At 36.3% G+C, this 16442-nt stretch overlaps 1 protein-coding gene across 1 annotated transcript in view; it reads right to left on the minus strand.

The window, feature by feature from the left end:
• Bub1b (BUB1 mitotic checkpoint serine/threonine kinase B) overlaps positions 1–16442 on the minus strand; it is a 67387-nt gene that overhangs the window by 20852 nt on the left and 30093 nt on the right. The window contains exons 9-11 of the mRNA XM_047539923.1: positions 5860–6089; positions 1345–1457; positions 623–738 (exon numbers count right to left, since the gene is read on the minus strand). Of these exons, the coding sequence (XP_047395879.1) occupies positions 623–738; positions 1345–1457; positions 5860–6089 (459 nt within the window). The remainder of the gene's footprint in view (positions 1–622; positions 739–1344; positions 1458–5859; positions 6090–16442) is intronic.

Below are 16442 nucleotides of genomic sequence, written 5' to 3' on the forward strand. Positions count from 1 at the left end.
TGTGCTCAATACCCACAGTAAGAACTATTTAACTTTTTAAATGTCTGAGGCTTTTCCATTAAATATGATCCTCTTCACTATAAGATAAAAAAAATTCTGCCATTGTCAATCCAAATTCTCTTGAAGTCATTAGAAATGTTATGAAAGTATACTTGATAATAGATGTTAAGTTACACTAATAGTAAAGCAGATCACAAATAGCTATTATTTTTATAAAATAAAACAAAAATAAAGCACATGAGGAGAGACATACCAGGGTTAGCAATAATTCTTTTGTTGGTAGAAATGAGTGATCAAAAAAATTATGTTTCTATAAGAAACATGTATTTTTCTATGGAAACAAGTTAGTACCAATCATCCCTCAGCCTCAAAGCTTATGTTGAGACAAACTTACAGAAATCATGACCCAAAGCTGTAAGTTAAGGAAACTTAAAGTCACTAGCGAGTCAAAGGTTGGTTCTAATCCTCCCTTAAGGGCTAGGAGTGTAGCTTAGTTGTAGATTGTTTTGTCTAGCATATGCAAAGCCTGGGTTCAAACCCCAGTGTCACAAAAAGAAAAGGAAAAACAAAAACAAAAAGAGCTCTCCTATAAGTATTATTACTTTCACCAATATGGTCTTACCTAGGACAAGAGTTTTGAGGACAAACAGAACTGCATAAAACCATTCTTGGTATTTCCTGAGACTGGGAAGCAATTTTCAGTTTGACTTCCTTCTTTGTAGGTACCTTATCTTCTTGCTATTTGTATTAAAATAAACAAAAATCAGTAACTCTCTTATCCAGAAAACACCTTTTTTCAAGCTCTAGTCCAACATTAACTTTACACGCTCTTCCCATAGATACGCACTAACCACATGAAATGTATCACAAAAGTTCTTTCCAATAATTTATGTTTATAGTATAAACTTGTGTTGTTGCACTCAACTGAGCAGTGCCAAGAATACACTAAATTTGTTAACCCCATTTTAATGAAACATGACTGGAGTAAAAAGTTAAAATCAAAATTAACAAAATAATTATTTAGCATATAAGTCACATAATTTATTTCATGTCAAAAATCCCATTTGAAGTCACCTGTTCAATTACTTTCCTGCTCAACTTTGCTGCTACTAATAACTAAGAAACCACCAAAAACTGAATAGGGAAGGGAGGACTTAAAAATCTTCTATATTTCTGTATTGTTTAGATTTATTTCAGGATGGACATGTACTTCAGTGGTAGGGCACTTGTCTAGCACATGCTAGGCCCTGGGTCCAATCCATAGCACTTTGGGAGGGAAATTAAAAAAAAGGCTAAATTTATTTTTAAAAGTATTAGTTTTGTGTATTAAAAAAAGGATATTACCTGATCACCTGCTCTTTCTTGCTGAGTAGTTTGGATTTCTTTTAGCTTCTTCTCCATCTCTTCAATCTGTTTCTGCATTTCAGCTCTCTTCTCTGCACTGGTCAACAGCTCAGCTACAAACAGTGAAGTTGGCTGAGGCATTACTCCTCATAGCAATTTATTCTGTCAAAAACTCCCTTTGGGGCTCATGTTCTCAATATATATGATAATACAGATGAAAATTATATAAGTGGATTATTTTATTTCTATAGTCAATAAAAGAAAATGCCTACTATATTTTAAGTACAACTTGAAAACTTAGGTTTTGGTGGTGAATAATACGGTCCTTGGTTATGTGATACTAACATTCAAATTTGAGATAAAACGCACAAATGAAAATCAGTGTTTAAAAAAAAAAAAAGAGTGCTGGGTTTGGTGGTGCATGCCTGTAATTTCAGCAACTCAGGAGACTGAGGCAGGAGGATTGCAATTTCAAAGCCAGCCTCAGCAATTTAGTGAGGCCCTAAGTAACTTAGTGAGACTCTGTCCCAAAATAAAAAATAAAAAGATTTGGGGATGTGGCTCAGTGGTTAAACAATCCTGGGTTCAGTCCTTGGTAACCAAAAAGAAAAGAAAAAAGAAAAAAGCAGGTGGGGGTGATGTGAGAATGTGTGAATAAAGGGCTAAAGGTCAGTGGCTACTTAAGACCTGTGATTAAGGAAGAACATTCTGATAAAGTGACATGATAAAGTAGAAACTTCTTTTCTTTTGGTACTGGGGATTGAACACAGGGGTGCTTTACCACTAAGCCATATTCCCAGCCCTTTTTATTTAAGACAGGGTCTACTAACAGGCTGGCCTCAAACTTTGATCCTCCTGCCTCAGCCTCTCAAATCAATGGGATTACAGGCATGTGATGCCCAGTGAAAAAGGTGGAGTTTTTGAAAGGGGAAAATGGTCTGTAAGTAGCCATGATAAGAACAACCTTTCTAGGCCTTGGCTGTAGTTACCTCTTTTATCACATACCTATATTACAGTAAATAGCCAGCAAGTCTTTGATGTCAATCCTGTTTCAAAAGTAACAAGAATTCATATTCACAGACAAGAGGTTTTTATAAGGGTATGCACTATATACACAGATGAGAAATTATAAATTCAAGAACTAGATTCAGAGGCCAGCCAAGGAAATGGATATTAAAACCTTTTACCTACCCAAATCCCACCTAATATCAGCATAGGTCCATTTTTAGCTAGCTGAGAAATGAACTTTCACCTTACTTCTATATATCTGGTATGAACTAGGTATTTCCATTAAGATAAAGCCAATTGTGTTTAGATACTGATTTCTTTTTCCAGTTCATATTTAGATACCCTACTACCCTATTTCTTTGTTGGGATGGTTTCTTTTTTCCTTTTAAGGTGATGTGGATCAAGTCCATGGCCTTGTAATTGCTAAGCAAGCTCTCTCTACCACTGAGCTACAAATCTAGCTCTATTCCTATTTTAAATATTTTATGGACACAATAACTTTATTTATTTTTATGTGGTGCTGAGGATCGAACCCAGTGCCTCATACATGCTAGGCAAACGTTCTACCACTGAGCTACAACCCCAGCCCCTCTATTCCTATTTATAAAAAGCCTTACTCAGCTAGCTTGTTTTGCAATCATCTCCCCTTCCTACCTAGGCACATAGGTTCCATTTTTCAATATACTATTTGAACCAGAGCACTTTTGTTAATCTTGGAATGCACTAGGAAATGTAATAAATGAAGGTAATTCTGAGCATACTAACAGTCTCCTTTATAGCATTTTGTTTCTAACTTGTTACCTGAAATTCAGAAAGCTTTTTCCTCAAATTATAAGTGATAGGATGGGGGCAGGTGGATCGCAAATTGAAAGCCAGCTTAGAAGGCTGAGGCAGGAGGATCGCAAATTTAAAGTCAGCAACTTAGCAAGGTCCTAAATAATTTAGTGAGACCCTGTCTCAAAATAAAAAAACAAAAAGGGATGGGGGATATGGCTCAGTGGTTGAGTGACCCTGGGTTCAATCCCTGTTACCAAAAAACAAACAAAAAAACCTATCTATATAGATGACATTTATTTTTGGACCTCCTCCCATCTCCTTTTCTATATCCCTTTTACTCTCCCTCATGTTCTATTCTGGCCTATCTTTTTTTCTTTTCCTTTTCATTGGAGGTAGGGTGGGATAGGCCCCCAGAACTAGTCTGCCCTATTTCTTACCTCCAAATACTACAAGTTTCAGAATAGGAAGTGCTTTCCATTTCTAAAATTCCCACCTTCTCAATTTATAATTAAGACTCCCTCAATTTAGTAAGAATCTTTAAGAAACAAAACTATTCTAAGTGACTGAGGTATGACTAAACATGTTAATCTAAATAAATCCTTGGAGAAGGAGGTAAAAGATAACTGTAATGAAAACTATAGAACACTGAAGAAAAATTTGAAGAAAGCCTCAGAAGAAGGAAAGACCTTCCCATGTTCATGGATAGGCAGAATTAATAATGTTAAAATGGCCATACGACCAAGAGCAATATAATAGATTCAAAGCAATCCCCATCAGAATATCAATGACATTCTTCATAGAACTAGAAAATGAAAACAAAACAACAAAAAAAAAAACAGCTCTAAATTCATTTGGAAGAATAAAAGACTCAGAATAGACAAGGCAATTCTAAGCCAAAAAACAAACAAACAAACAAACAAAAAAACCCAAAAAACAAAAAACAATGCTGGAGGCATCACATTACCTGATTTCATATTACACTACAGAGTTATAGTAGCAAAAACTGCATGGTACTGGCATAAAAATTCCAGACCATGTAATTTTCTGTAAAAATACAGAAAAGATGACAGAGAGAAACCTACACGTCTATAGTCACCTGATGCTCGACAAAGGTGCCAAAAACATACATTGGAGAAAAGACAACAGCCTCTTTAACAAATGGTGCTAGGAAAACTGGTTATCCATATGAAGAATGAAACTAGTCCCTTATCTCTCATCGCACATAAAAACTAACTCAAAATGAATTAAAGACCTAGGAATTAGACCAGAAACTATGCAACATCTAGAAGAAAATGTAGGGTCAACAGTCTAGTATATAGGCACAGGCACTGTCTTTCTGCATAGGGTCCCTAAAACTGAGGAAATGATGCCGAGAGTTAATAAATGGTATGTCATCAAATTAAAACGCTTTCTGCACAGCACAGGAAATAATTAGAAATGTGAACAGAGAATGTACAGAATGGGAGAAAATCTTTGCTAGCTACTCTTCTGATAGATGATTAGTATCCAGAATATATAAACTTTACACCCCCCCAAAAAAAAATAAATAAATGGGCAAATGAATTAAACACACTTCTCAAAAGAAAATATACAAATGGCCAACAAATATATGAAAAAATGTTCACCATCAAAACTACACTGAGATTTCATCTCACAGCAGTCAGAATGGCATTCATCAAGAATACAAATAACAAATGCTGGAGAGAATTAAGTGAAAAACGAACACTTTACACTGTTAGTGGGATTGTAAATTAGTATGGAAATTAGTATGGAGGTTCCTCAAGACGAGGCATGGAAACACCATATGACCCAGCTATACCACTCGATATTTATCATAAATTAAAATCATTATATTACAATGATACATGCATATCCATATTTACAGCAGTCCTGTTCACAATAGCCAAACTGTGGTATCAGCCTAGGTGTCCATCAATGGATAAATGGATAAAGATAATGTGGTGTACATCCACAATGGAGTTTTATTCAGCCATAAAGAAAAATAAAATTATGTCATTTGCAGGAAAATGGATGGAACTAGAGACCATTATGTTAAGCAAAATAACTCAGAAGGTCCAAGGACATACTTTTTCTCTCATATGTGGTAGCTAGAGAAGAAAAAGAAATGTTGGGGTAGATCTCATGCAAATCAAAGGGAAATCAATAAAGGAAAGGGAACAAGGGATGGGAGATAGGGAGGAAGGGGGAAGTGCTGAGGAATGATACTGGCCAAATTATATATGTGTATATACAAATATGCAACAACAAATCCCATTGTTATGTACAACTCTAATATATCAATTAAAATACGTGGAAAAATTTTTAAAAATGTTTCAGGAGAGTTAAAGGAAAATTAAAAAATGTCCTTGGAGTATCAAGAGTACAGTGAAAAATTTCAGGCAGCATTAAGAAAAGTACTTAATGGGAAGGCATGACATGTACATGTATGTAGGTAAGGGATCATAGCTGTCTACTAATTTTATTGGAGAACATGAATTGTTCCTGCATATCAGACCTGCTTCTTTATTCCTGAGCAGACACAGTTTTCCCATTGTGTGTTTGTGACAGGCAACAACGGAAGTAGAGCACATATATAGAGAGAAACAGTACAACCACAGAAATAGCACATAAAACTACAAAATGGGCAATTTTCCTCAGATTTAATAAATCAGTTAAACTCTCCTACAAATAAATTTTTTTCACAAATTTGACTTGGTTCAACACACACACCTTCCCTTCGCTCTTTCAATTTCTTCCGAAAAACTTCAGCCCGAATTTCTTCAAAGGAGAATTCCCCAACTCCTGCATAAATCTTCTCCTTACAATACATCATCTTCTCTTTCTTCTCCTCAGACTCTTGCTGATGGCTTTGAACTCTTTGCAGGGGATCTCCTTCTTCCTTTCCAGGCTTTCTGGTGCTTAGAATATGGTTTATACTGGGTTCAATTTTACATGGTGTCCTAAAGAAGCAAAATAATTTTATTAATCAGTCAAAATAAATTATTTCTTATAAATTTTAACCAAGCATATGTCAACTGCAAGACTATATAGGAGTTATTTCAAAACACAAATAATAAGATGGAAAAAGGAGGCTAAAAATAACTTATAAAAATCATTAGTAATTATGTTCTGGGCCTGGGATATATATAGCTCAGTGGTAGAACACCTGCTTAGCATGTGTAAGGTGCTTGGTTCAATCCCTAATACCAGGAAAAAATTAAAATTATGTTCTGAGAACTAACTCTGCTATGAGGAAGGAAATCAGTAGTAGAGTTAGGGTTGTCAAACACCTTATATTGCTTATAGGTAAAAATAAAATTTAATATCACATGTTATTCAAACCTGGTGGATATAAAGTTAATCTCTGCAAGGTAGTCATTTTTCAGTTTCACACTCAAAAGAATCAGAGTTAGGAATATAGCATTTACTGATGATGTAAAATTGAAGGTTGTCAGCTGAAGGAGAAGAATGAGAAAGGCAGGATAGGTTTGAATAAAATGAAATATAATTATACCTCATTCAGGTTAGCAGACAGATGTTCTCAACCCTGGCCATTGATCAGAATCACTTATATCTTTTACTTTCTAATAAACTTTTTTACAACTAAAAATATCTGGTCCTTCCTAGAGCCACTGAATTATAACCTATAGTGATAGAGTCTAAGCATCTACACGTTTTAAGAGCTTCTCTAATTTGTGCAACCTGATAAAGAACTTCTATGAAAAACTCAAACTAATAACACATTTCCAGTTACTTGGGAGGCTGAGGCAGGAGGACCACAAGGCTGGGCAACTTAGCAAGACCTTGTCTAAAAATAAAAATAAATAAAATTTTAAAATAGCTGGGGGTGTAACTCAGTGGTAGAATGCTTACATAGCATGCATTATGCCCAGGGCTCAATTCCTAATACTGGAAAAAAAAAAAAAAAGACAGAATGCTTTTACTGTCACATCACAAACAAGACAAGGATGTTCATTCTTGCCACTTCAACATTGTACCAGAATTTCTAACCAAGGCAATCAGGCAAGAAAAAGAAATAAAAGGAGCCTAGATAGGAAAGGAAGAACAAAACTATATTTGCAGATGACCTGATCTTACATACAGACAATCCTAAGGATCCACTAAAAATCTATTTCATAATAAGTGATTCCATTAAAATCAGAGGACACAGATCTGCAAAAAATCAATTGTATTGCAACTATAGTCCTAGTTATTCATCTATTAGGGAAGCTGAGGCAGGAAGACTACTTGAGCTCAAGAGTTTAAGACCACCCTGGGCAAGGTAGCAAGACTGTCTCTACCTCCCTATATGCCAAAAAATAAAATTAAATTAAAAACATCGTAAGTATTTTATATACTTGCAATAAACCACCTGAAAATGAAATTAACAATTCTACTTATAACAACTTCATAAAGAATAAAACCTCAGAATAAATTTTAAAAAGTGTGAACAGACATGTCACCAAAGAAAACAGAGATGGTAAATAAGCATATGAAAAGCTGCTCAGCATAATAAATTAGGAAATTTCAAATTAAAACATTAATGAGATGCCACTACACATCTATTAGAATAGCTAAAATCTAAACTATTGACAAAACTGAATGCTGTCAGGATATACATGTCATTTGTTACTAGTAGAAATGCAAAATGATGTATTTTCCACGTCCACTTTGGAATAGTTTGGCACTTTCTAACAAAGTTAAAGTTAGTCTTATTATACAATCCAGATAAATGAATTGAAAACATGTTTACACAAAAACCTGCATAAGAATGTTTAAGCAACCTATTTATAACTTCTAAAACTTGGAAACAACAAGATGTCCTCCAGTAGATGAATGAACAAACAAACTGCAGTACATTCATACAATGGAATATCATTCAGCACTAAAAATAAATGAACTATTGAGCCACAGAATAACATGGAGAAACCTTAAATTAATATTGTTAAGTGAAGGAAGCCAGACTGAAAAGGGTAAATACTATATGATTCCATCTATATGACTTCCTGGAAAAGGCAAAACTATAAAGACAATAAAAAGATCAGTACTTCACATTGGTTCAGGGAAGAAATGAAGATGGTGTTCAAGGGATTCTGATGGCAATGAAACCATTTTGTATACACGACAACGATGGATACGTGACATTAGGCACGTGTCAAAACTCATATAAGGGCTGGGATTGTGGCTCAGTGGTAGAGCACCTGCCTAGCATGTATAAGGTACTAGGTTCGATCCTCAGCACCACATAAAAATAAATTAATTAAATAAAGGTATTGTGCCCATATACAACTAAAAATATTTTTTAAAAATCTATAGTAAGTGGGCTGGGGGATAGCTCAGTTGGCAGAGTCCTTGCCTAGCAAGCACAAAGCCCTTGGTTCAATCCCCAGCACCGCAAAAAAAAAAAAAAGAAAAAAGAAAAATCTCATAGTAAGTTTGAAACATATTAGAATGAATCATTTTTCCTTTCTTTTTTTTGGTACCAGGGATTGCACTCAGGGGCACTCAACCATTGAGCCACATCCTCAGCCCTATTTTGTATTTTATTTAGAGATGCAGTCTCACTGAGTTGCTTAGGGTCTTGCTAATTTGCTGAGGTTGGCTTTGAACTTAAGATCCTCCTGCCTCAGCCTCCTGAGCCGCTGGGATTACAGGCAAGCACTACTGCACCTGGCTAGAATCAATCTTAATGTAAACGATTTGCTCTAATCAATAACTAAAACAAATATATGACACTAATGCAAGATGTTAATAAGAGAGAAAACTGTATAAGGTTTGAGTGGGGATAAATATATGGGAACTCTGTACTTTCTACTCAATTTTTCTATAAACTTAAAACTGCTATAAAAAATAAAGTCTATCAGTTGTATGTGGTGGTGCATGCCTGTAATCCCAGTGACTCTGGAGACCAAGACAGGAAGATCACAAGTTCAAAGCCACCTTCAGCAACTCAGCGAGGTCTGAGCAATTTATTGAAACCCTGTCTCAAAATAAAAAATTAAAAGGGCTGGGGATATAGCCCAGTGGTTAAGCACACTGGGTTCAATCCCCAGTACCAGAAACAATTAAAAAAAAAAAAAAAAAAAAGTTTAGAAATAAACCCATACATTATAGCTGATTTTCAGCAAGGAAACCAAGACCATTCAATGAAGACGACAACTAATCTTTTCAACAAATGGTTACAGGGATAACTGGATATCTACATGTAGAAGAATAAAGCTGGACTCCTTCCTTATACTATACAAAAATTAGGTAAGGTCCACAGACCTAAATGTAAGAGCTAAAACAGTAAAGCTCTTAGAAGAAAATATAGGAGCAAATCTTCATGATCTCGGATTAGGCAAAGCCATCTTAGACATGACACCAAAAGTTCAAAGAGACAAAATACATTTTATCAAAAAACAAACAACAATAAAAAACTTTGGAGTGCTGGGTGCAGTCCTCTAATCCCAGGAGGCTGAGGCACAGGATTGCAAGTTCAAAGCCAACCTCAGCAACTTAAAGAAGTCCTAAGGACTTAGTGAGATCCTGTCTCAAAAAATAAAAAAAAAAGGATTGGGGATGTGGCTCAGCAGTTAAGTAACCCTGAGTTCAATCCCTGGCACCAAAATAAATAAATTAATAAGAATAATTATTCAAAAGATAAAGATAACAAATATTTGCAAGGATGTAGAGGAATCAAAATGCTCACACATTATGGGACTGTGGGTATGTAAAATCATGCAGTTTCTTTGGAAAACAGTGACAGTTGCTCAAAATATTAAAAATGCAGTTACCACTGGCTGAAAGATTCTTTAGCCAAGCTCTCAACATTGCACCAGAAGACCCTTTTGTCATCCATAAGGTTGGGGTGGTTGCATTTCAGAATGGAGAATGGAAAACAGCAGAAAAATGGTTTCTGGATGCTTTGGAAAAAAAGTATTTGGGAATGAGGTGACAGTTGACAAATAGGAATCTTTGTCGAACAACTTGGGGCATGTCTGCAGGAAACTTAAAAAAATATGTAGAGGGCTGGGGATATAGCTCAGTTGGTACAGTGCTTGCCTTGCATGCACAAGGCCCTGGATTCAATTCCCAGCACCACAAAAAAAAAAAAAAAAAAAAAAGTAGAGGCATTAGATTACCACCAGCAGGCACTGGTGCTAATTCCCCAAAATGCATCTATCTACCTACTATGCCATAGGCTATATCCATAGTCTGATGGGCAACTTTGAAAATGCTGTGGACTATTTCCAAATAGCCCTTGGTCTTAGGAAAGATGACATGTTTTCTGTTACAATGCTTGGTCATTGCATAGAAATGTACATTGGTGATTTTGAAGCTTATGTTGGGAATTTAAAGTAGAAAAATGGACTGCAGAAGAATTGGGGATTGTATCACTGGAAAACTCCAGGAAAACTCTGGATTCCAGACCTTCCTTGGAAGAAACCTTTGATATTAAAATGAATGAGAGTGACATGATGTCAGAGACATCACATGACTGCAGACAGTGGTCCCAGACCATCTCTTGTTGGTATAGGTCAGTATTCCCTTGCATCTTTGCCATGTCTTAAGAACTTCCCACTTGCTAATGTGAACCCAAACTACATCTCTACGTTTAGGATCAGAGGCCCACCTTAAAAGACTGGATAGCACACCTTTTTCAACAGATCTTTTCTGATTCTCTATACCTACAAAATAGCTACACCTAATGGAATAAAGAAGGTAAACATTAAAAAAAGAACAAATGCAGTTAACATATTATCCAGGAATTCCTTTCCTCAGTATATACTCAAGAGAAATGAAAACATGGCCGTATAATGATGCACACACAAATATTCATAGCAACATTATTCGTTTCTTCTTCTTTTTTTTTTTTTTAAAACCTTTCCTTTTTTTCCTATTTGGTATTGGGTATTAAACCCAGGGATGATTTCTTTACCACCCTTTTCATTTTTTATTTTGAAACAAGCTTCACTAAGCTGCTTAGGGCCTCAATAAGTTACTATAGCCAACCTCAAACTTGGAATCCTCCTGCTTCAACCTTCAGAGTTGCTGGGAAGACAGGTGTGTGCCATTACACACAGCTGCAACATTATGCTTAACAGCCAAAATATGAAAACAACCCAAACGTCCATTAAACTGATGATTGAATAAAAATGCTATATATCCATACTATAGAATATTGCTTAGCATTAAAAAATGAATGTTTTGATACCTTAAAAACACTACACTGAGTAAAAAACACTAGTTACAAAAGATCACATATCTTATGATTCAATTTAGATAAAATGTCCAGAATTGACAAATCTATAGACACAGAAAATAGATTAGAGGGGTTGCTAGGGCTGAGAGTGGGGTGGCTAGGGTGGTGTTGGTGAATGGGGAATAGGGTTTTTTTTAAAGTGATGAAAATGCTCTTAAATGTATTGTGAGAGGGTTGCACAACTCTGAATATACTAAGACTCATAGGACCGTATACTTTGAAAGGGCAAATTATATGGTAGGTAAATTATATCTCAAGCTTTTTAAAAAAATGTTTTAAAAAACAAGCTTTCCAGGTGATGGTAAATGTATAGTTAAAGTTGCAAATGAATGATACAGAAGAATAGGGGTAGAGAGAAAATTAAAAAGGAGAAAAAGGCCACTAAAAAGGTGAGCTGACTGAGTTTGATGGCAGAGGTCTGTAATCCCAGCTACTCAAGAAACTGAGGTAGGAGGACCACAAGTATCAGGCCAGCCTGGGTAACTTAGTGAGACCCTGTTTCAAAACAAAAGTAAAGAGAAAAATGGCTGGGGATATAGCTCAGTAGGAGAGCACTTGCCTGGCATTCAAGAGGCTCTGGGTCCAATCCCCAGCACAGAATCCCCAAGGTGAGATGGGGACTCAGGCATAAGTCAGTGGTAGAATGCTTGCCTATCATGAGTGAGGACTGGGTTTGATGCCCAGAGTCAAAAAGAAAAAAAAAAGGCAAGATAAAGTAATTGGATATTCATAGAGGTCCTATTCATTATTTTGTAGTCACACATTACAATTTTGGTTATCTTTGTTCCTTTTATGTCACATAGTCTATTCACAGGATTAAAATACAAAGAAGTTGGAGGTTTAGCTCTGGTAAAATCTGTGCTTAGCATGTGCAAGGCCCTTTAATCCCCAGCCCTGGAAAAAAAAAAAAAAAAAGAATAAATTAGATACTAATTAAAATAAAGTATAAGCCAGGCACAGTGACTCATGACTAATTCTAGTGCTCAGGAGGCTGAGGCAGGAGGATTCCAAGTTCCAAAGAGAGCCTCAGCAACTTAGGGAGACCCTGTCTCCAAATAAAATATAAAAAATGGCTGGAGATGTGACTCAATCCCCAGTACCAAAAAATAAAAAAATAAAAAATTTTAAAAATAAAGTAAAAATTTAAAGGAGTAGGGAATCAGACTAGAAGCTTTATGTAGGATACAGAATATTGAAAAGAATATGTAGTTCTAAAGAACTGGCAGTCAGGAAACATGGATCTGCCAAAATATAACTGTGATTTAAAAACTGGTTACATAATTTATTAGTAAAAACCACACAACTGGATATTCAAGATGGCAGACTAGAGGGAGGCTGTGTTCCTTTGTCACTCAGTAACTCCGGTTTTAAGCAGAGGAAAATCTGTTTATCTGTGAGGCAGTCCTTCCTGCTCATCGATCCCCTGCTGTTCACCCCATTTGTCCACCCTGATCACCTGCAGTCTGCCAGCCTATCACCTACTTTAGTAGGAGTTCAGACTGCTCAATGACTGCTGCCTATCACCTGCCATTTGCCCATTTGCCTGCCTCCTGCCTGCCCATCATCTGCCTTTCACCTACCCATCACCCTACACCTGAGATGCACCTGCCAATCGTCAGTCAGTAGCCTGAAGACCACCTGCAGAGCACCAGTGGATCGCCTGCTGCTCACTGTTGCCTGGAAATTCACTGTCACAGTATCCTCAGGTTTGGTTACTCGTGGTTGCCACCATTTTGGGACAACAGCCCAAACCTGCAGGATCCTTAGCCTGACTGATCCTGCTCCACCTCCAGGACCTTCCCCACCCCACCCGACTGACTGCACCCTGCCTCCAGGACACCCCCTAACCCAAATGACTGTGCCCTACCTCCAGGACCCCCGGCCCAAACTACTGTGCCTTACAGGAACTCAGAACCCACGTCTCATGTTACAGCTCCCTGTTTGCCAACACGTTTGGAAGCCAGTACAGTCAGCTTGGTTTATCCTGAAGCGGAAGCTGCCATCCTTAGGTGGGGCAAATCCCATCCTAAGATGCCTGCATGGAAGCTCATTGTCATGTACCTCTCATGCATCAGGCTACTAAAGACTGGGAGGTTTGAATACTATGTGACTATTATAGTGTAGTTTTTTTTTTCTTCCATTTTTTTCTCCTTTTTGAAAATGTTAAGTTTTTATTTCTTTACTTTTCTTGCTCCGTTCTCCTTTTGTTTAACTGTATCCTCAGTCTCTTTCTCCCTTTTCTCATGCTAACAACCAACTGCTTTTGATTACACTTTCACTCTCTCTACCATCTAGAACTTCTATATACTCTTTTCTTATTCCATTAACAGTTACATCCTACACCCCTCCCCATCCTCTTTGTCCTCCATTAGAAACTGAAGACCTTATTGCAAATCTATTTGTTATACTGTAGATAATAAACAAACTCATCCTCTCTGTTTATTATGACAATACTGTCAACGTCTTCATAGGGGCTATTCAGTTTAGGGCCACATATTGTCTGTACCGAGTGCTGCTAATATTGATCTGCCCCTTAAAGAAGAGGTTTTGGAAACCTGCAGGGTCACTATAAGCCTATGGGGGAAACATCAGAAAAGGTGTTCAGAATATCCATAATTAAAATGATTCGTGAAGCAAAGGATGAGATTAGAGAGTAAATGCAGGCAATGAACGATCACCCCAATAAACAGTTGAAAGAGCAACTGCAAGAAGCAAAAAAAATTTCAACAAAGAGAGATTCTGTGTTTTTTTTTTTTTTTTTCTTTTGTCCCCTGAGGGGCCAGGGATCCAAACTGGGGTCCCTTGCACATGCTAGGTGAGCGCTCTCTGACACGAGCTAATTTCTTCCGCTCCAACAGAGAGAGATTCTGGAGAAAAAAACAACAACAAAAAACAAACAAATCCTTAAAATGAAGGAAGCAATAAACCAAATAAAAAACTCAATGGAAAGCATCACCAACAGACTAGATCACTTGGAAGACAGAAACTCTGACAATGAAGACAAAATATTTAATACTGAAAATAAATCTGACCAAACAGAGAAGATGGTAAGAAATCATGAATGGAACATCCAAGAACTATAGGACATCATGAAAAGACCAAATTTAAGAATTATTGGGATTGAGGAAGGCACAGAGATACAAACCAAAGGAATGAACAACCTATTTAATGAAGTATCAGAAAATTTCTCAAACCTGAAAAATGAAATGGAAAAATCAAATACAAGAGGCTTACAGAACACCAAATGTACAAAATTACAATAGATCCACACCAAGGCACATTGTAATGAAAATGCCTAACATCCAAAATAAAGATAGAATTTTAAAGGCTGCGAGAGAAAAGCATCAGATGATATTAGGGAAAAACCAATATGAATATCAGAAGATTTCTCAGCCCAGACCCTAAAAGCTAGAAGGGTCTGGAACAACATATTTCAAGCTTTAAGAAAACATGGTTGCCAACCAAGAATCTTATACCCAGCAAAACTAACCTTCAGAATTGGAGATGAAATAAAATCCTTCCATGATAAAAGTTAAAAGAATTTACAAATAGAAAGCCTGCGTTATAGAACATTCTCAGCAAAATATTCCATGAGGAAGAAATGAAAAACAACAATGTAGGTCAGCAAAGGGAGGAACTACCCTAAAGGACAAGCCAATCAAAGGAGAAACCAAGTTAAAAACCAAAAATAAGCCAAAATGACTGGGAATACAAATCATATCTCAGTAATAACCCTGAAAGTTAATGACCTACAGTCTTCAATCAAAAGACATAGACTGGCAGATTAGATTAAAAAGCCCCAAACAGTGGCTCATCCACGTACGTGTACGTCAAACAAATGCTTCTCAATTTCAGGAATCAAATGGACCACAACACAATAATTCTGGGTGACTTTAACACACCACTGTTGTCACTGGATAGATCTTCCAAACGAAAACTACACAAAGAAACCACAGAACTCAAAACCACAATCAATAACTTAGACTAAACAGACATCTATAGACTACTCCATCTATCAATGAGCAAATACTTTCTTCTCAGCAGCACATGGGGTCCTTCTCTAAAATAGTCCATGTCATGCCGCAAAGCAGTCTTCAGCAAATACAAAAAAATAGATACTACCTTATATTCTATCAGATCATAATGGATGAAATTAGAAATCAATGATAAAGTAAAAAACAAACTACTCCAACACCTGTAGACTAAATATGCTACTGAATGAAGCATGGATAATGGAAAACATCAGGGAGGAGATAAAAAAAATTCTTAGAGGTAAATGAGAACAATGACACAACATATCAAAATCTCTGGGACACTATGAAAACAGTACTAAGAGGAAAATTCATTGCATGGAGCACATCCAAGAAAAGAATAAAAAGTCAACAACTAAATGACCTAACATTACATCTCAAAGCCCTAGAAAAAGAAAAACAAAACAACACCAAAAGTAGAAGACAGGAAATAATTAAACCAGAGCTGAAATCAATGAAATTGAAACAAAAGAAACAATTAAAAAAATTGACAAAACAAAATGTTGTTCTTTGAAAAAGTAAACAAAATAAACCCTTACCCACACTAACAAAGAGGAGAGTGAAAACTCAAGTTACTAAAATTCATGATGAAAAAGGAAATATCACAACAGACACCACTGAAATACATAATTAGAAGCTACTTTGAAAATCTATACTCTGACAAAATATAAAATATTGAAGATATTGACAAATTTCTAGAGACATGTGATTCTTCCAAACTGAATCAGGAAGACATACACAATTTAAACAGATCAATTTCAAAGCAATGAAATAGAAGCCATCAAAAGCCTATCATCCAAGAAAAGCCCAGGACCAGACAGATTCCCAGCTGAGTTCCACAAGACCTTCAAGGAAGAACTTATACAATACTCCTCAAAGTATTCCAGGAAATAGAAAAGGAGGGAATCCTTCCAGATTCATTCTACGACGCTAGTATCTCTGATACCAAAACTAAAGATGCATCAAGGAAAGAAAACTTCAGACCAATATCTCTGATGAACATAGCCACAAAAATCCTTAACAAAATTCTGGCAAAT

The sequence above is a fragment of the Sciurus carolinensis genome, chromosome 2 (assembly GCF_902686445.1).
Source record: "Sciurus carolinensis chromosome 2, mSciCar1.2, whole genome shotgun sequence".
Classification (NCBI taxonomy): Eukaryota; Metazoa; Chordata; class Mammalia; order Rodentia; family Sciuridae; genus Sciurus; species Sciurus carolinensis.